Source organism: Notothenia coriiceps, unplaced genomic scaffold (genome assembly GCF_000735185.1).
Source record: "Notothenia coriiceps isolate Sejong01 unplaced genomic scaffold, NC01 NC01_scaffold00006104, whole genome shotgun sequence".
Lineage (NCBI taxonomy): Eukaryota > Metazoa > Chordata > Actinopteri > Perciformes > Nototheniidae > Notothenia > Notothenia coriiceps.
In genome coordinates this window covers 121,162-141,885 of record NW_011338805.1, presented here as the reverse complement: position 1 = coordinate 141,885, position 20,724 = coordinate 121,162, and the positions used below count along the sequence as shown (strand labels likewise).

The 20,724-nt window shown below is 41.5% G+C and overlaps 1 protein-coding gene across 2 annotated transcripts in view; it reads left to right on the top strand.

Annotated features, from left to right (window-relative positions):
* Positions 1-20,724, top strand: part of LOC104943453 (adenosine kinase) — a 98,265-nt gene that overhangs the window by 66,499 nt on the left and 11,042 nt on the right. For both annotated transcript variants that reach the window (XM_010768854.1, XM_010768855.1), the window contains exons 7-8: positions 4,596-4,766; positions 19,958-19,993. In XM_010768854.1, the coding sequence (XP_010767156.1) occupies positions 4,596-4,766; positions 19,958-19,993 (207 nt within the window). The remainder of the gene's footprint in view (positions 1-4,595; positions 4,767-19,957; positions 19,994-20,724) is intronic.

The following is a 20,724-nucleotide window of genomic DNA, read 5'->3' as shown; positions in this document are numbered from 1 at the left end:
CCTCCACTCCTTTTCTTTTGAAAATGAAAAGCTTTAAATTAGCTCTTTTCATCCTTGTATTTTTTTTCCCTCCACTCAAGGCACTTTGTGACACCATTTATCACTTACCTGTGTTTGTTTGTCCTCTTTCTTTCTCCTGTTTATCGAGCCAGACACTGACACAGATTCCCCCCGCCCCTCATCATGTGTGAAGGTCTTGCTTGTCCCTGTGTGTTTGTGTGTAAAACAGCAGGACCTTCAGGATCGGGGAGTAAAATATATCTCGCAACACTGGCGTAGCGTGCCAGAGGTGTCTTGATGGAGATGGAGTCATACCGAGCTAATGAAGCTCCAAACCTCAGCTATCGATCTCCCTCGCAATGGCGCTTTACAGAGCTAACTGAGGAGGAGAGCAGTGTGTGGCCTCACGCGCGCTCTGATCTGTGTGACATCTAATTCTGTGTAATGAACCCTGTGCACCAGAGAGCATGATGGGGGGGCTGTCTATGGTAATGACAGGGATAGCATGGCTTGGGCGGCTTTTGAAAAGCGATGATACATTGCTGGTTTGCACACAGGGGTTTTCTGACGTCGAGGAGTTTATTACTGGAGCAAACGCCTGTATTTTTGTTTTACTACTTTGTAACTCTACTATTTGTAGCTCTCGCTTCTCCCTAAAAGGGCCACCTTTATCATGTCTGTCCATCCTAGCAGAGGGGTCCCTTAATAAGTTATTAATATTGTGTTTTATTTCATTTCGATTATTTACAAAACATGTCTCTATAAACACACCATACCCAAAAAGGAGCAGGGAGAATAGAATAATCTAATATTACCCCTTTCTCAACAACAACAAAAATATATAAATAGATGGTCTGTCCTTCATATTTTCTTATTCACATCCAATCATAACGGTATCGTAGGAAAATAAGAGAAACACAAAAACGTACAAAAAACACTTAGTTCCCATTTGACAGTTGAAAGAAACAAAACTAAAAAACAATACAAATCACATGTACAAGGAAAAGTGCATTTCTAGACTTTATACTTTAGTAGTGTAACAATGTATTAAACAGGGTAAGGACCCACAGCTAGAACAATAACTGTTTCTTTCAGCCAACAGAGGCAAAGGGTTGAACAAAGGTTAGCTACAACCCATGAGTCTGCATCAAAACAGGAAACCAAAGACACATCCGTGAATTTGTCGTAACGGCTTTCATTGAAGTGGAAACTATGGTTGTTCAAGTGGTGCTAATATGAGTCAGCTTTAAAACTGCATTTGTTTTGACCACTAGGAAGCAGTGCAACAAACGGTAAACACAACACTGACATATGATAACATTATGGAGTACTTACAGCAAGTGTAGGGAAGAAGATGCCTTAGAAATACAAGCAACAGATATTGAGCAACATTAGTATTCACTTGGAAGTGTGTTTCTGGCCCCATTGGCAACTGGAAGTCCAATGTTATTTTTTGTTTACTTTTAGACTCATGTAGCCCCTGCAGAGATATCTGGCTCCTTTGTTGCCAAATGCTCCACATTCATCAGATGTATACATTTAAATGCTGTTCATGTCATGTACAGCGGGATTATCAGAGCTTTCTCTTCTGAGAGTTTGTCACTAGGGAGTGATCTGTTTGACATTATGCAGTTATTTCATCTATTGTTAATATAAAGTATAGATAAGAACAACTTTAAAAGTAGAGGGCCTTTAGATTGTCAAACCCTCTGAGAGACATGTGTGATTTCTGGCTGTATAAATAAACTTGACTTGATCTAGGGATTTGATAAAATGTATTATGATTGCAGTGGCCATAATTACTCTTTTCAGTCAAGTGGTGATGGTTTGAATTCCCTTCATCATTCCTGAGTAATAGGAAGTGTCAAACAAAACCTTCATAACACGGCGCTCCCCCTCATCGCTGCAGAATTAAAATAGACCCGTAAAAAAAGGAAAAGCGTTTCCTTTTCCATGACCACCTCTGCTGCTGGTGCAAATGAAAATGCCCTTCCCAAAATAGATCATTTTTACCCTTCAGATGTCCACTTTTATTTTAAGCTCAGTGACACGATGCCATCCATCACACCCAGCCTTTTAGATGTGAGCAGCCCCGGGGAAAACACTGATACAATGCAGGAGGAAGTGTGATAGCTTTCTGCTGCTGTGAAGTTAGGACGTCTACGGTTAGATTACCACTAATTTCATCTCAGGGTAGCATTTAGACATTTTCTTTGTGTGAGTAAAGTGGAAGTCATTTCTCTTTTTAGGGTAAACATTGAAAGTGGATGCCTTGCCTTTCCAACTCTTCCCTCAAATTACCACTTGACATGGCCAAACATCGCTCCGCATTATTGTGTGCCAGGAAAAAGCATTTCTGAATGCTTTATTGAATGTTTTGGCTGGGTGGAAAGTGTACGAAGTGTACCCAGCGCTTTGATCATCTTGACCTGGAAATGTGATAGTGACCCCACTTCACAGGACTGCCTGACACCTGGGGAACTGGATCTGGTTTTTCTTGATACGTGATCTGCACCACAGCACTAAAGACTTAACTTCTCCCGTTTCCAAAGTCGGCAGAGACTACTGATGGGAACTGGAATTTCACATGGCTCAGACTGAGGCTTTTTTATTTCTTTCTCCCACAAGCCACTGGAGTCACAGCATGTGGAGGCTGGTGGAAAAATGGCCTGTATGGTTTTAATGAACAAGATTCCTGCAGCATTACTTTAACTCTAAGACATTCACAAAAAAAGTTTTACAGAAAAGATTGAACAGTGCTGATGAATCATGTTTTGTAGGTACTTAATGTGTATGCTGAAAGACATTTCAGATTCTTTGAGTTCTCAATAAGTTGTTTGTTTTTGTTGTTATTTAGCCGTTTTGATGTCATTATTCATTTGTTGGTTGGTTTTCACAGTGTCCAGCTGTGTTTTTGTTGTTACAAGTTGCACATAACGACATAGAGGGTTGCACTTTATCTAAATAAAACATAAGCACCGATATGAACACACATATTTAATGGATGTGACAGTCATTTAGGCCCTCATTTTCTAAGTAAATTGATCAGGAGGACAGATGCTGCAAGATCTTGACAGCTTAACAACAAACCATGATTTAGGAACACAGGATTGTAAAGGTAAATTATCATCATTTTGTCATTTTATGTTTCTTTTTTTTTCTCTTGATTTATATTGGACTACTGTTTTAGATCGACATGGATCATTTGTTGAACGGTCGGTTTATGTATAACAGTTGTGAGTTATTTAATGTGATGGCACTGGCAGTGGTAGGGAGGCCAGAAGTAAATTACACAGAGGCAGTGTGTGATTAGAGAAGCTGTGGCATGGCTTTTAAAGTTCACCACCCCTCAGGATATTTGATCGAGCCGCCGGCCTTTGATCAGTGTTAACATTACGGTTACCATGACAGTTTATTTTCAACTACCAAAACAATACCGTTTGTGTCAGAAAACAATCTCCCCTTCCTCTGACACGTTGGCACGGCGCAAAAGAAAAATGTCAGGGTCAGTGATAAGCCATTAGCCCAGAGTGAGCTCCTTTTGTGCTCCCAAATCCATTGAAACACCTTTTAAGATTTCAACAGATGGTACCGTGACACAGCAACCACAGGTGCTGACCTGGGCTTTAATTTAAAGACATTGCCAAAAAAAACACAGGTCTTACAGCACAGCAGAGCACAGCGAGGAAAATGTCTCTCCAGAAAGAGAATGGCTCTATGAATGTGTAATAAAGAAGTCACCTGCTTAGCACGGCTGCATTGTAATGCCTTGTACATCTGATTGACTACACAGTCACCCTCTATTCATGGGTATTACCCTTTTCTTTTTCATAGAGGTCGCTCCTCCGTGGCTGCAAATGTCATCGTGCTTTAATGAGAACTCCACTGTAGCCCACAATGGAAGCTTTTCAGCCAGATTAAATGTATCACTATGCTGAAACTTTCCTTTGCCCCTATTGTGACACAGTGGTTTTACAGAGCAGCTTGTTGCTGAAAAACAAGGTTAAGAAGATCAGTATCAAAGGAGGAGTGTTTTTGTGTGGCTTGCAGGAGAGTCTCGCTTCAGGTTTCCACCTGAAACACAAAGGTGTTTTCTTACCTGATTTGTATTCATTCACACAATGAGTGGACCTGCCTCTCTTGTTTCCAAGTAAGGAGAGTCCAGACGAGACTTTTGTTCGCCCTATCATCGGATACGTGCATGTTGCTTCCTCCAGTACGAGCCTTGGAGCCCGGCCACAGGCTTTGTTCTGGATAGACTTTTCCCTGCCCCTTTTCCTCTTCTTTGTAGCTCTGTGTATGCTCCAAGAAACCATTCAGATAAATGTTTGAGCAGTACCGCTCCTTTTTTTCCCTCTTGACTCCAGTGTTATTTCAATAATACCAAGCCATGTCACATTTTAAATTGCCATGTCAGGATCCAAAACCCACACATTAGCAGTTTAAAGTGTTTCAGTCCATAGGAGCCTGTAGTTCAGATCCTTCGGTCCCATTTTGTGCTGTCAAAACCCAGATAATGCTTCCTGTGCAGTGGCACCACACAGATGAGTTAGTTTGATCCTGTTGATGTCAATAAATATTGTATTTGTTTTCAGGGTTTCTTCCTCACTGTGTCCCCGGAGTCCATCCTGAAGGTGGCGAAGCACGCTTCAGAAAACAACAAAATCTTCTGCATGAACCTCTCTGCACCTTTCATCAGCCAGTTCTTCAAAGAGCCCTTGATGAAGGTCATGCCTTACGTCGACATCTTGTTTGGTAACGAGACGGTAAGTGAAACGTGACATGTGTTCCTTCAGGACAGATATTCTGTTTGCTTACACATTGTTTTGATTAAGATGAACAGAACATGTGTTTTTTATGTGCATGCTTATATTTATTTCCACAGAAAAGATTATCATTTCAGTCTGTTTTGGGTTATTCGGTAAGACATTTCAAAAACCTGTGTTAAGTATTTGGCCTTTTTATAATAGAATGTCATGCTAACACACTACATTTGGATGCTAAACATGGTAAACATTATACCTGCCAGACATTGGCCTGTAAGGATTGTAATTGTTAGCACGCTGATATTAGCATGTTGCCCTCCACGCTGCTGCTCAAAGTACAGCCTCAAGGAGCTGCTCTGGATTCTTGTTTTTTTTACTACTCAAAAACATTTCAATCAATCTTCATCACCTTTAGTACATATCTGAATGAGCATGAGAAAAACCGTTTTAATTACACTTTTAAAATATATTTTACATAACATATAATCCTCCAAATAGTCTGCTGTATACTGAAATATGTCCAGAACAACAAAAGGCATGTCTACTGATGGCTGTAAATCAAATAACTTTATAATAAGCTTTTTTCAAACCTAACCTGCATGATGCCGATTAAATTCTTCAAAATATTGTCCATGATTCACACGATGAATTTAAAGGATTGTGGCGTCTTCCTGCAGGCATGTGCTCTGAGTGCTGCACTGTATATTATCTCGCTATGTTAAAAGCAAAATCTAAATATGCCGTTTCATTCCACTCATTGCTCTCATTTGTCCTCAGTGCCCATTTAACTTCTCACTTATCACTGCCCCATAAAGAGATGAATAAGGATTAGCCCTGTAATCATTCATCTCAATCGCGTCACCATTTCATGGCGGTTGATCTATTGATTTTCTCGCCTCTGTGGAAGTGAGTAGCTGGTTGGAGGTCAAGCTGTGGTCACAGACCGTGGTGCTGCTGGGAAGTATCCTCTAACAGGCCAGCTGGGCTTGCCTCGGAGGCACCGCCTGGACAAGCTGCACCTTCGGGGGGGGAGAGCAGGGGAGGGGATGATCACTGGGCTGAACTCGCCTCCCCACTGCTAAAGCTACTAAACAGAGCCCTGTCTTCCAGTCAGAGATGGGGTCCACAGAGCAGGACAGAACTGGAAGAAACAGCCCGGCTTTTGAGGATTTATTGCTGTTGCTGACTTCAGCTTTTTCCTCTTCTCTTTCCTCTCCCGACATAAGACCTCCCTTTTTACATATGCACATCTCTTTTGCTCCCTAATTGCTGTGAGGTACGATTCTGTCTCAGAAACCACGTTGCACATTTTGCAAGCGTTATGTATTTTCGGGTTGGTGGTACTGTAACTGTTTGCTAAAGAAGTTTGCTCACACCTCCAGTCATTACAATTTGAATGGCTCTGGATAATTGCAATGTATGTTTGTTGAAGGAGATTATCTCATGGAGTTTCTGTCGGGGCTTGCTCTCTGGAATTGAACTTACACCGCCAAAGTAAGAGATTCAGTTTGAAAACAGAGCAGATATTCACTGCCCTCAAGCCGTGAGGTCTTCCAGGGTCTATACAGGACTAATGCCTGTCCAGAGTGGTTTGACTTCTTTTGGCCTTCCTCTGTGTTGGCTGCTGGGAGGAGGGAGCGGGGAATGACTGCTCATACAGTGGAGCCCCAGACCTCCCATTGTGCACAAGCCAGACAAGGTTGGCGGTCATGCAGTGGTGCATGGTGAGTGACAGGTAACAGGGCTGCCTCGCCCACGCCCACCCCCTCCAGCCCCCCTGGCCGTCCTCTCACCCAGACTTCCACCCCCCCAAAGTGATGGATCAGCCTCAGCCCGCCATGCTTTCATAACAAGTCAGTGACAGTCAGGATCATGCAGACTGACTCCTATAGCCTTGCAGAATGTGCCATAAGGGAAGGCTAATGTGTCTGCCTGTCTCTGCCTTCCTCTCCCACTCTTACTGAGTCACGATACAGAGCTGCACTCGCTTGGGGAAATATGTTAAAGCAGCTGTAAGATCTCATGTCTTTTGCTGTGACTAATAATATTTTAGGGGGGAGATTGGACGTTTTTGAAGATGGAGTGCTGCATTATATTGTCAAGACTGGGATCTTATTTCAGTTGGATCACAATTACCTTTTGATCGTTTGTGGTTCTAAAACAATCGTGCAACACCACAGGCTCCAAAACAGTCAATAGCCTCTGTTTCTTTCTGTGTTAGCCTGCTTCTGATGTTCTGATGTTGAAATGTGTCTGAGTCTACCCTTGGTAATTCTGCTGTAACTCGATCCTGCTGGTACTTGTTTGAAACCTGGCATCAGCAGGCCCGGCCTGGCCTATCGGCAGCCTCCTACTTATATAACAGTCTCCCATCCATCCTGTAATTACTGCCTTTTTGGGGCATAGTGTAGTGTCTGTTCCTTCACTGGAGAGGCTAGCGACGGCGTTTCTGCGCTGCTAGGGCCTGAGATGGTGCCGACAGAGGCACATAGACATCAGACGCTACTCCACTTAATTGGCAAACATGTCGTGTGATAACCTGGGAACACCACAGACCTAATTGAGTCCTCCTGTGCTGTCCTCTTCTGACTACCTGACATGGAACCCAGGGCATTACATTTCCCTCCATTTAATGGCTGCAGTTAATTAGGCCCGAATGAGGGAATCATTACCGCTGGAAAAACCACATGCCAGTGGATTCGCCGATAAAATTAGCCACAATTTGCTTTTGCTATTTGAACATAAAAGATAAACCACACAATGGGGGGGGGGGGAAGGATTGGACCATTACAGACGGATTTGTATTCTGGAATTTTAGACATATCATAGACTAATGGAACGCTTAATCAAGACTGAATTAATCACCCTGACTGATGTTTTTCTAAGCCAGGATTCTTTCTCAATTTAGATCATTTCATATGCTTGGGCTCATTTTTTTTTTATCTTCACAAATGGTTTTAAAATATGCTTCCTTAATAAAACGGGACCGCAGATGAGGAGCTTAGTTTTTTTGCCCCACAGCCAATACCCAACAACCTCCTCACTCCCCTGCCATCAACTTTATATACCACCCCCATGCAGGAGCTCTTCATGCCTTCCATCGCTGTCCAATGCGTTCTGCAGCTCCACACTCAGAGGGAGCTTATTTTTATGGGTCCCAGCCCCGTCTTCCAAACGAGAGACAGCCATTGTAATTGAATACTCAATAGGTGAGCCATTTAACAAAAGTGGAAATGGCATTCGGCTATGTATTAATGTGCTTTGCTGAGGCAAAAAGAGCCATCATCATTTGAATGTTCAAGCTGTTTTAAAAGAGCATTTAGCCTGCCATCTCTCCAGGCCATGAGAACAAAATGACACGGCTTTCTTCCTCCTCTGTACTTTGTGTGAATGTTCCTCACCTAATATTTGTGGTTATCTTGCTTATTTTCCCTTCCATCCCTCAGCACCTCTCCCTGATCTAGGTGGAGGGATACAAGTAGCTCTACAGAAGGTTATTGTCACGAAAAGCCCCTCAGGCGTTTTTTGCTCACAGCCCTATTTTTCCTCCATCTGCATGCAGTGTGTGCGGGGTGGTGGGGGCTCTAATGATTTTTCCAGGACAGGTTGAAGTGGGTGTACAAGTGTATATATGTGTGTTTGTGTGGAATGGAAAAAAAAGGCAGGCAGGAAGAGGAGATATATGTGCAACATGGCGTCATTTCTCAACATCTCTGTAGATTCGTCATTTGGCTTTGTTTGTTTGAGGGACTGCTTGGAAGCCTTATCTCTGTGGCGAGGCCCGTGGCTGTTTATCGCCTCGGTGACGTGAACGTGGAAGTGGATGCTCTCCGCTGTCAGTATGTGTGGGTGATGGCAAGTTCACTGAAGGCCCCTTAGGGTATGAGGGGTGTTCTCACAAAGAAAAGAAGAATAGGAGAAAGAATTTTCCCTTGACAGCTCAAACACAGCGGTCTCGAGATGTACTTCACAATGGTAGCTTGAGGAAAATATCCTGTCTTAACTGCCTAAAACAAAGAGATGTGAGGGCCAGATTAGCGTATTACTGAAACAGCTTTCCTTTTAGGCTCTTCTCTCTCTCCTCCTGTCAGAGCTGTCTGCAGAGAACAGGGTAGAACATGAGACATTAACCTCCATGTGTTTATTCACAAGGCCCCACAGGCCAACTGGGAGGATGAACACAGAACCATCTCTAAAGCCGGCGAAGCGGAACAATCACAATGTGTCATTTGAGGGAAAGACATGAAGCATTAGCTGCTGCTCTCCTTTGTGTCTTTCACAACTTAATTGTAATTGAATGTGCTATTTATGTGATGAGTCACATGCCTTCCACTCAGCGCAGAGCACACTGACCTTCAGTGTGACGTACAGTCAGTGAGTTGTATGATGAGTCATAGCGCTCAAAAGCTGTGATGATTGGCTAAGGTAAAATATGACTTATTTTTCTTAATTTTTTGCTGAATGTAGATACATAATTCCCAACCCTTAAGAACAAGACCCCCCAAGTTGCAAAAATCTAGAAATTAAAAAGCTACATAATCATTTTTCGTGATTTTTTTTTTCTTAAAAATATCATCACTTGAAGTGATAACTTGTGACAAGGAGTTGAAAGTAACATTGCTTGGATTTACATTTAGATCACATATGTTGCTTTAATGACATCAGAGATCACAGTCCACACATATTGACATATTGACCCTCACAACACCTTAAGTTCATCCATTCCAATAGTATGAGTGTATTAAAAACCATGACCTTCTTGTGGTCAGGAGTCAATGTTAACCACTCTGTTGCCCTTTAATTTTACTTCACTAAACATTGACTGAACGCATACATAACAACAGTACAATGCACTTAGTATTATGGCCAACTTGGAAGACAACATTTAAACCATTGCAATTGGTTGTTTAACACATTTTGGTATTTCAGGCTACAAAAATACAAACAAATACATCTATGTTTTACAACTTATCATGTTATACGCCTGATAACAAAAACAGGACAGAAGTGTGTTTCGTTAAAATATATGACTTTTTAAAGTTAAGGTTTTTTTACTTCTTTGGACAAAGTCATATTGTATTGCTACGACACATCAGCTGGATATACTGAAGTACATCATTTTTTGGCAATCGACTGAGAGCAAGTAGAGAAAGCCCCCAGGACTCGGAGAAGCAAGTCACATAGTCAAACATCTACCGTTATTATTAAGGAAGTCACATTAATATTAAAGACATCATTCCTGAGAATAAAAAACACTCCAAAATGGCTAGTTGCAGTCAAAATGTTTGTCTTTAGGACCATTAAAAATGTAAACTTTTTTTTTAGGAGCTATCAGGACTAAAGCCAGCAGGTTCAGCCAGAGAACGACTCTAATGTTTTTGCATTAGAGGAAGCCTGAAAAACCTTTTTTTAGTGTTTGTGCCAAGTGAGCAGCTTTCATTGGATTGAAAAGGTTTGCCACCTTGGAATACTTCATCCATTCCTCCATGTACCGGCAGCAAACAACTAACATATCTCCTGCTGAGGTGTTGGCTTTTCTTATCGTTTTGATAAAATAATTGAAATATTAGACATGCTTAAATATAGTACATTTTTCAAACTACTGTATGGTCCCATTTTTAGTAAAATAGACCTCAAAGCAGGGTACGCTTTCCTTCCATAGTGTGTTTTCAGTTAATGAAAGTGAGTTATAACATGTTTGTCATCTGGAAATATCTTGTTCTGTTTTCACTCGTGATGAGCTCCTCCATCCTCTTGTATAACTTCTGTTAGGCAACGCCCAAGATGGTGACGGCCAACATGTCAAACCATAACATCAACCAATGGGTGATGTTATGGTGACTATATTGACTTATATACAGTCTTTGGTAGTAAATGGTGGTCAAATCAGAAAACTGACACACCAATAGCAGTTTGCTATACATTTTTTAGCAATCTGTTGGTGTTCCTAAGTGAGGCTAAAGTAGCATATGTGCAGAGCACTGGGGGAATGGTACGGCTTATAATTTCATCTTTGAAGAAGACTGTTTTATTACTTATTTTCTGAAGTTAACCACTTTCAAAGGTCACAAGCCAAAAGGGTTGTGAGCTACTACTCGATCAAATGAAGTGTTGCAACAAGATATGGCAATTGCTACAATGAAACCATCAGCCTTTTCCTGCAGAGAGGGGATTCAGTACAGAAGAAGAATGATCTCTCCAACATTCCTCTGTTTTTCCTGGCCTGTCTGTTTGCGAGTCATGGTACTTTGGGAGCCAGCATGGCTCCGCCAGAGGAGTCCGACTAACCACTGTAATTGTGCCGTGCCGAAGCCGCCTTCCCCAACCCTGGGATTGAACCATGAAATATTCCAAAATGCCGAGGTTAAAAGAGGGGGGTCTTTGGCAGTGCATCGTGAAATGTGAGACCACAGAGCATCTTTAACAAGGAGGCGGATAGAAGGCCAGCCAGCCTGCAAGTCGGGCAGCCAGTGCACATGGTGGAGTCCTCTGAAGGAGAATAATTATGGATGTAAGAGGAGATATTGCGCTGGGAGCAGATCAATAGTGCCCACGTTCTGCTGGCGCTGAGGCCACTGTATTTCTGTCACAGCAGGAGAGTGCAGGATATCAGCTTGTTGCTTGTTGCCGGAGGGACTCGCTGAAGTTTGAACACCGGCGGGTTTCCCAGATAGCCTTACAACCCTTGTTCCTGCACTCCCCCCAAATCACTGCTGTTTGGCTGCTTGCTTTCCCCCCATCTCCAATCCTCTTATCCACACAGAGTTGGCGGGAGGATTGGCCTTTGTCTACTCATGATTGTGTTCCCACAGTCCAGGCTATACAGTCATGTTTTCCAGTATCCTTTGGAGGACTCTCCCTATTCTGCTCGGGTTATAAAACTCTGGATAAGAAATGGACAAAGACAGCATAATATACCCAATAATGATACCAAATTAATTTGCTACATGCCATGGGTAATAAAAACCTATGCTCTTATTGTAGAAATGTTGCTTAGCTTAATTTGCTCGCTGCTTCCACTTGAACTGAATGAAATGATTGTTTTTCAGATTTATTGCAGCTTTTTTTGATTGCATCATGCAAGTATTTCCCTCATCTTTCACATGTTAGCTGTGTGCATAAATGTGAGATGATTTAGCCTCCTTGTTGAAGGGCCCCCTGCCCACTATGCAGCTTTTCATCTGGCAATTGGCCATCTTATCCCATCAACACGTTGGACATCATCTACATTTTTTCTATAGCCAATTTATTCGAACAAAGCTCGCGTGTCCCTTGTGCACACAAATGGTACGAATTATTCTGAGAGCTGTTTTTTTTTCTTCTCCCCTGCTTTTTTATTGTCTGAAGCATGCTAGTCCCTCCAGAGCAGATCTTTGTTTCTCATTAGGGGGTAAATAGAGCAGACCAAATGCTCGTATGTTTATTATACACAGGAGGCATGATCACTGTTCTTAACAGTTCACTGCAGAAAAAGCGTTTTGCTTTTTTGACCTTTTGCTTGGAGCGCCTGCAGCCAAATGTCGGTTAAATTTTACTGGATAATAAGCTGCGAGAAAACTGATGGACTGTGATGAAGTTAGGTTAATCCATCAAAAGTTTTTATGCCAGACTTTTCAACAAAGACCGTTTTATCCAGAGTGAAACATAAATGTATGACCATTTTAACTATTAACTGTTATGTATTGGAAGGAAAACTCACACATAATAAAGCATCTGCAAAGATATTTTATAAAAACACACATATTCATACAAAACAGTCAGAAGAGAAATAACCATATTAGATGAAACAAACATGAGAGCCATATCGCACAATGATTAAAGCAATTAAAACGGAAAGCTGTGTTTTAAAATGTTCTATTTCTCTATAAAAATATTTCTTTGTGACTCAGCATCAAACATACATTTGGTTAACAATAACAATCATTTAAGCTTAAAAGGAATCATAATCTGTTTCATCAGGAATGTGTGGGTGCGTTTGTAATGACGATAAATCAGGTGGATAGAGTTTAAAGTAGCAGATCCCTTAGTAATATTAAAGCCCTTGAAACCTTTCAGAATCAGATAACAGCCTCTTTTATTTAGAACTAAATAAAGTGTTGAGTCATATCTTTGGCACACAATATGTTTTGTAGGGTGACTCTTCATTTAGAGAGCTTAAATTATATAAGTGGTTTATATTTCAACAACATAATCTAATTATATCACTTAATCTAAGGATAAATTGATTTATTGAAACTGAAAATATACCCAAAAAGCTGAAACAAGAATGCAATTAATTTACTTTTATATATACAGAAACAATAACTTTCTATCTGGGAAGTCCTGAATCCTCAGAACGCCAATGAGATTAACCTTGATCAATGAAACTGGCAGACAATCAATCAATACAAATTATTGAAGCAAAGAAAACACTCTGAAACTAAATTATTTCTCAGTTAGCAGGTCATTTTTTTCTCAAGTCAGATATTCGTGTATTTGGATAAATTCAAAAGACCTTATTGCAATTCATTGTTCACCTTTGGACTCTAGTGCAGTGAGTAGTAAAGTCAGCTATAAATGTGGAATAAGAGTTGTAAGAACCAGTTAAAAGCTGCTGTGGAGCCGACACGTTCATCTTCCATCTTCCCTTTACCCAGTGTGGTTCCTTGAGAGATAGCCAGTCTGTGGTAGTCTGATGTTGTGTGCTGACCCCTTGTTAGAGCCCAGAGGTGAGATGTGTGATAGAGGCCCTCAGTGCTGATAAGGCCATCAGGCTGATAACTAACTCCCTCCAGCACAAAGCTGCTACTGCTACTGCCACAGCTTCCATTAGCCCCACCACACCGGCTGAATGCCTGCGCTTTCTGAGGTTACATCCTCTGTTCTTCTGGGCCCTTATGCAAACCCTGCTTTCCCAGGCTGAGATTGCTATCAGCGGAGATATTTATGTACTGCACATGTTTCCGATTGTTTAACCTTTGGACCTGTGCTGTAGGTGCTGCTGTCGTCCCTGTGGGCTCGCTAACTGCCCTTGTAGGCGGACTGAGATATTTGGGAGCAGAGGCTGTTGCTAGAGGTGTGTAATGGACTGGCAGGAAAGGGCACTGTTGAAATTGGTCACATGAAAGCTAAGGTCAGCCCCGGAGCTTAAGCCAGCTCCCTACTTGCTGTCAAGTTTGAACACATTTCTTTCAAATGGGTTCAAAGGGAAATGTTTATTATTATTTCCTTTATTCAGGTTCAATTTGCAGTTCTGATGAATTGGCATCCTTTGTATCCCTTCTAGTGCACAGGAATTTGCAAACCCTGACGTGCTGTGTAGTTGAACTTTAAAGCCATTTGTTTAAACACATCTCAAGTTAATGACGTTCAAGATTTGTATTAGTCATCACATGTATGCCCTCAAAGCCAAAATAGAGAAGAATTGTTACGGCCCGTCCACACAGCGGCGTGCGTTGACGCTTGCCGGCGGGCGTGTCTGAAACTCGACCAACAACCAATCACATGAATCTCCCGCCCCTGACACACAAGCAGCGGTTTGATTGGCTAGAGCTTGTACTGGCATATGATTCGATTGGCTGACGCTTCTGCCGAGGCGTCAAAAGTTGAACATTGCTCAACTTTTGCAGCGAGCCACGCCAGCAAAGCTCCGCGTCGCTTCCCACGATGCAGTTCGGCGAAAAGTGACGTCACCCCATTCAAAGTGAATGGTGAAGCGTCAACGCACGCCGCTGTGTGGATGGGCCGTTAGTATGGCTGTTAGAGATGTTCAGGTGTATTGATTTTTTTTTTGGCACAGATACCAATCAAAGTCCTTAATGGTGGTGATACAGATCCCAAACTGATACTTTGATAACTATCTATGTTTAATACATATTTAATAAAGACAGCATCAGATTGTGATTAGCTTATTTATCAATCTTTTAAAAATATTTCTTGATCGGCTTGGGACATTTGATACGCGTTTCAGCAGCAGAAAGCCTGCTATAAAAAAACAACTAGCAATTAAAAACACTACTAAAATATAATAGGAAAGATATGCAGACTGAGTCAACATCGTTGTCATGTTTTTGCAGTGCTTTTCACATATTTAGTTTTAAGGGTACATCGTGCAGCTGCATTTTGTAGGAAACAATATACACAAATAATTTTTTTTTTATAAATACTGATTCAGTAACAGATCAGCAGAAACTCAATTTGAATGGATTTGGATTGGGGGGGGGGGCATGTTGGAAACATTCATATTTCTAAGCAGAAGTGACATTGCTGTATACAGCAGTGCATTAAATAAGGAGCATATCCTGAGGCAAGCTAAATGTACTGCATGACAGAATTTGAAAATGAATACAATTTAATGCACATGATAAGATACTGCAAATGTAAAGACTCACACCAATACACCATGTGGTGAACAGTGCAACAACTTAATGTAGAGGGGGAAATTATTAAATTATTTATAAAAAAAATGAAAAATCTCAATCGCCACTACTGTAGGTGTTTTTCGTGTGCTTAGTCCTAGTTTGGAATCTGAATAAAGTGTCTGTGCATGGCAGATGTACATCTCAAAAAACATTTAGGATAACACCGGCATGTAAGAAAATAACTAGGTAGAGATGAAACATGCCACTTAATGGCTCGGTAAAAACTGAAGTGAAATGCCATCAGTTGTTGTTGAGTAAATTCCCAGAGGCAGTAAAAGCAACTCCTGCCTCTCTGGAGTGTGTTACTGCGCGTGTGTGTTTACCCTCATGTTTGTGGCATGTCATGCTTGAGCAGGATTGCTGCATTCTCCTGGGAGCTACAGGAGAGCTCGGTACAGGTGATTTATTCCTCCTAATCTGTCCTGCACAGTAGCAGGCGGCCGCCTTCCCGTCCGCCCCAGCATGAGTGAGGTGCTATCAGCTTGCATGATCATATTAATAGTCACCGGCAGTCGTTATCAGCCCACATATCTTCGAGGTGGCAGCTTCCTGTTCGGCGGCACCTGGACTCGTGCTGGAGGCTGTTGTCCTGACATCACGGAGGAGTCTTGTTTGTGACCCCAAGGCCAAGTCAAGGGCACTAACAATCCCCACCGATGCCATCGCTTTGATTAGTTATTCATTCTCCACCCCCACACACCACCCTGTAATGTATGCTGTTGTAATCTGGCTGGAAACGCTCGAGTTGAATGCCAGATGTTGTTTTTTTACTGGGCATTTATGGAAGCTGAGTGACTCGCCTCAGTGATGTCTTACGCTTAAATGCGGGGAATGAGGAAAACATGTCACCTGCCACTGTTATTTATATATGCACGTAGTTTTAATTGGCTGAATTATTTGAGATTTCATGACCCCAGTCATGCTCAGTTTAATTCGAAAGGTTCCTACAGAAGGTGATTTGTCAAAACCAACTAATCTGTCCGGACCTGATAATTGCCTCTTTTTCAGTTTGCACCATTTGACGAATAAACCAACCATCATATTATTCAGTTCAACATTTTAGAAGTTCATTTTGATTAAAATGGTGTTAGGTGTACACGCTGACGTCTTTTTAAATAAACATGTATTGAAGGGAAGAAGAAAACATGGGTGTTGTTGTAAATAACTTGTCAGGGCTATATAGCCTCCTTTGTATCTCACCCCCCGCTCAATGTCAAATACAATTCAATTTCTGCATCAGCCTGGGCTAACACGGTCAAGCAAATGCCTATTTTCTGAATGGCCTTGGGGAGTTATGCTTTTCAGCTTATCAACTTTTATTAACCTTAGCACTGAGGTTTGCTCTTTGATTTAGATTCTTTGGGAAACACTGAAATTGGATTTTTTTTTTTTTTTCTCTGCTCTCACTCCTGCTGTGACATATGCTCAACAGCTTGTTACACAGAGGAGGAGGAACTAAATGCTTGCTTTGATTTGTTACAGAGACCATTCTATCATCACAGTCAATAACAACTTGTCTAGATTTATTAATTTCTTCTCGTTTGGGCGTTATTACTTGCCTTTAATAGCAAAGAGGCATTAGAGAATGGATGGATTTCTTAAAATGTACCTCCAAAACATCAAAATAACTGTTTTTGTTTTCTGTATTATTTCCTTTATTTGTTTTAAATACTGGTAAATGGTGAACATATCAATGAAAAAGTGGTGAAAATGGCTAGTAGAAGATGACATTAGATGAATGAATGAAGATAGGAAAAGCAGACAGGGGCTTTTACTTTGATTCCTGTTTTTTTTAATGTTTCTTTTCCCTGATAAATGATCAGTGCAGTGTTGTGTGCTATTATGTTAGTTATCCAGAGCCGTGAATGTCATCTTTGCTCATCTCTTTATGAAGAGGTGTTATATAAAGACTGACTGCATATTGAGCAGTTTTCATTAAGAGGAAGAACACTAAGTCAATACGGAATAAGTTACTTCACAGAAACGACCCACATACTGTGGCTGCACAGGCATGCTATGCTCCTGTCACATGTAGTGTCAAGGAAAACAAAGTGTGAGGCTTTGAACAAATGCCCTTTGCATGAAGTGTGTATTTCCTCTTTCATTTTGCTTGGCAAGAAATGGTAAACTCCCGCCCCCCTGACTGGGCTCTGGATTATTAGCTTAAGCTCTCTAAAAATATCCCTTTGACTGTTTAAGCCTCTGACAGCAGCAACATCTCACACATTCTGATAGCTTTATATTAACTATGGCTGCAGAGGGCTCATGCACTCAGCCTGACTTGTTATCTTTTACCTTGTTTGCCCGAGGAGTAGAACTTACGGGCTCCGAAATCTGCAAAAAGAAAAGTCCCCTCTCTCCTTCAGAATCGGACTCGGAGTGGATCATGAAAGGCGAGCATGCAATCTCCGAACAAACGAGATGCTTTTTTGAGCACGAGAGGATTTTGCCCAGATGTCACTCGAAGCGCTTGTCATTGTTGCGACAGCTGTAGAAGCACATGGACTGTCATTTGAAAACCACACATACCAAAACAGCACACGTCAAATGTGTAACGTACACAACCTGAAACATAGGACTTTCCAATTTCAATGTAGAAAATGATGACTTTTATTGCCTATCATTTCAGTTTTATTGACATGTATGTGTAGTTCAGCTAATTGTGTATTTACCAGCACACAGTATTTATCATACCGATATATTAGGTTTAGCTGAGCTTAAACAAGCAAATATTTTTGGTGTTGGCCTTCATAACAGCTCATAGAAATTAATAAATTCCTAAAAGGGATTACACCGTACACATGTGGCTCATAGACATCGCTTCAATTATCTTTTCTTCTAACACCCACACTCTCTCCAAAGGCTTTTCTCAAAAAACATTATAGCTGCTAACTAGAGAGAGAGACGGAGGGTGAGATAGAGGCATGTGCCGCTCCACAGCACCATCGTTATTCCAGCCATCATTCATGTGTCTCTTTTAAATGCTTTCAGATGAAATATCGCTGTTTTGACAAGAGATTTTTCCAAGCTGCTCGCGTCCCTGCGAGATGCCTCATGCTCGCCGGTGATGGAACGTTGCTGAGTAGAAAAGTCAATATGTGGTTGTAAATAAATGAAAACAAATGTGAGACCTAAGCCTTCAATCGACTGAAAAAGACAAAGGAAAGAGAGAGGAAAAAGACTCTTCACCTTTACTCATTATAAAGATGCTTATGGGCTACAGCGGCTAATTGACTAGCCTCTCTGCCCCTGTGTGTGTGGAAGGAGTCGAGGGGGGTCATGAATTGACATATTGCTGGCGCTGTTGATCCAAGGCAGAGAGCCATGAGGCTTTCCTCCAGGGACCGGTAACCTTATTGTTCCATGTCATCTCCTCCCCTTCTGTTTGAGGACCAGGTTGCCAACCTTTCCCCAAGGTCACGCAAATATCAGCCCCCCTACTGCAGATAATTGGATTGTTTAGAATCATAACATCGACTTATTGGCCCGTCTGGGGTCAAAAGTGAGTTTAGTGCACCAGGTTGTCTGTCATGATTTGTGGCATCGTTCTGGACCGACAAGCAACAGCTTCTGTCACCGGTTAAAGAAGCGACCAGAGGTTTGGCAGGCTTTTGCCTACAAAAGACATATTGATATACACGGAGCTAATCATATTGTCTAACCATGCTGCTTCTGTATTCGATTTTTCTATTCTTTGTTAATTGATGTGCAGAACCAACCCTGAAATGTCCAAAAGAAAAATGTTTTTTTGATCAATTGTATACATGTTTGCTCTACGTAATATTCAATAGCATTATATTTTGTTTTGTAACAGTTATATTTTCTACTTTTCAAGGCAGACATTAGTTTTAATCAATCTCGGAGTGATTTTTAAAATAGCAAAAAGTGTCCCCAAGTTCTGTACTTAGGACCCTAGATTTTTAAACTCTAGAAATGAGGTATCATTTACCTTATGTGTGATACTTTTAATGTAGGCAGTACGTTATGAACACATTTTTCCCAGGCAGCCGTTGGTCTCCATTAATTTTCATACACTTGAAACTCTTGAGTTGTGTAATTATGTAAATGTTGTTAATTAAACTGTAATTCAAAGCAACAACTTATCTGCTAATAGAGACTTGAGCTTCAAAAGCAAAATTATTAATATTGTATGGAAATTAATAGAAACCCAATTTCCCCGAAACAATAAGAACAAAATACACATGTAGATTTTTTTGTAGCATGAATTTGCTTTAGACAACCCAAACAAGTTTCAAGAGCTTAACACCCAGTTGCCACCCCATACTAAAACAAATGGAGACCAACAGCTGCCTGAAATAGTAAAACAAATACCTACACATCTAATTCACTGGATATCTTTACGAAGTTTACGTGATTTGTAGCTAAAGCAAAAATGTGCATACACACATGTAGGGGGCCTTTTAAGTGCACCTGTTAGGAAACCAAAGAAACATGGTGCGTGTTGAATGCCTGCAGTGTCGGGGATTCCCACACACCAGAACATATTCATGGTTTCATGGCTGGGGGCTTACGTGGTGTTACCTCATGCTGCCGTGGTAAGAAGAGACCAAGTGGGGCAATAGATTAAATGGGTGGGCTGCATGCCTATTAAATCAGGGGTTGGCAGAGGAGCGCTATCTCAGGTTACCTATTCTCAGGTGTCATGGCCGCACATGTGAGGGAGCGGATTCAACGAGATGTCTTTACTTCACGTCGGTAGTGTGACATTCTACCCTTTATGTGACTCTGTAATTAACTGCTCATCTGTGTCTGTTTTTTTTTCTTCTCTAGGAGGCGGCGACATTTGCCAAAGAGCTCGGCTTTGAGGTGAGTTGACCGGCAATTGCACACTAAACAGATCCTAAAGGTTTATTTTTGCTGATAATGAAGTTCTTTTTGGACAGTGATTGATGTGCTATTATACTCTCCAGGCCTTGCAGCAGTTGCTATGGAAACCTGGCAGTCGTCATGGTTTCTTTGTTCAGCCAGCTCTCTGTTATGACGCACTCTGCTAGGTCTGCACCCAACATCGCCTACAGATGTTATTTATTGAATTTTGAAAAGCCTCTTGGGAAGCTGAGAAGTTGGGCATGGTTTCAAGCCTTTCTCTGCAGGCTGGGGGCTCATCAGGTTGCCTGGTTAAAAAGCCTCCTCATTATCTTCATTGCACTCAGGGATGATACTGTATGTCTCCCTTTCCCTGCTATGGCATTACAGCACACTGAAACACACTGTAGTCTTTTAATAACCAAATTACAGCCACCTGTGGTCTTAGATTATGGAAATGAAAATGACAGTGCTTGTTCCCCCATAGATCGTGCTTTAAAGTGGGGCTGCCTCTTACGTGTAAAAATGAATGTTCCCCGTGTCTATTTTCTGCCTGTATTTTGCATATTTTCCAGTCGCGCTGAAATCAAAAGCACAAATAGCCGGTGTATGTGTGTGCTCAGGTATTTTAAGTGCCTTCTCTCTTTCAAAGGTAAGGCTGCCTTGAGTATGGCTCTGCACTGTGTGAATAATTGTCATCCAGAATCACTAACGGTGTGATCAACGTGACT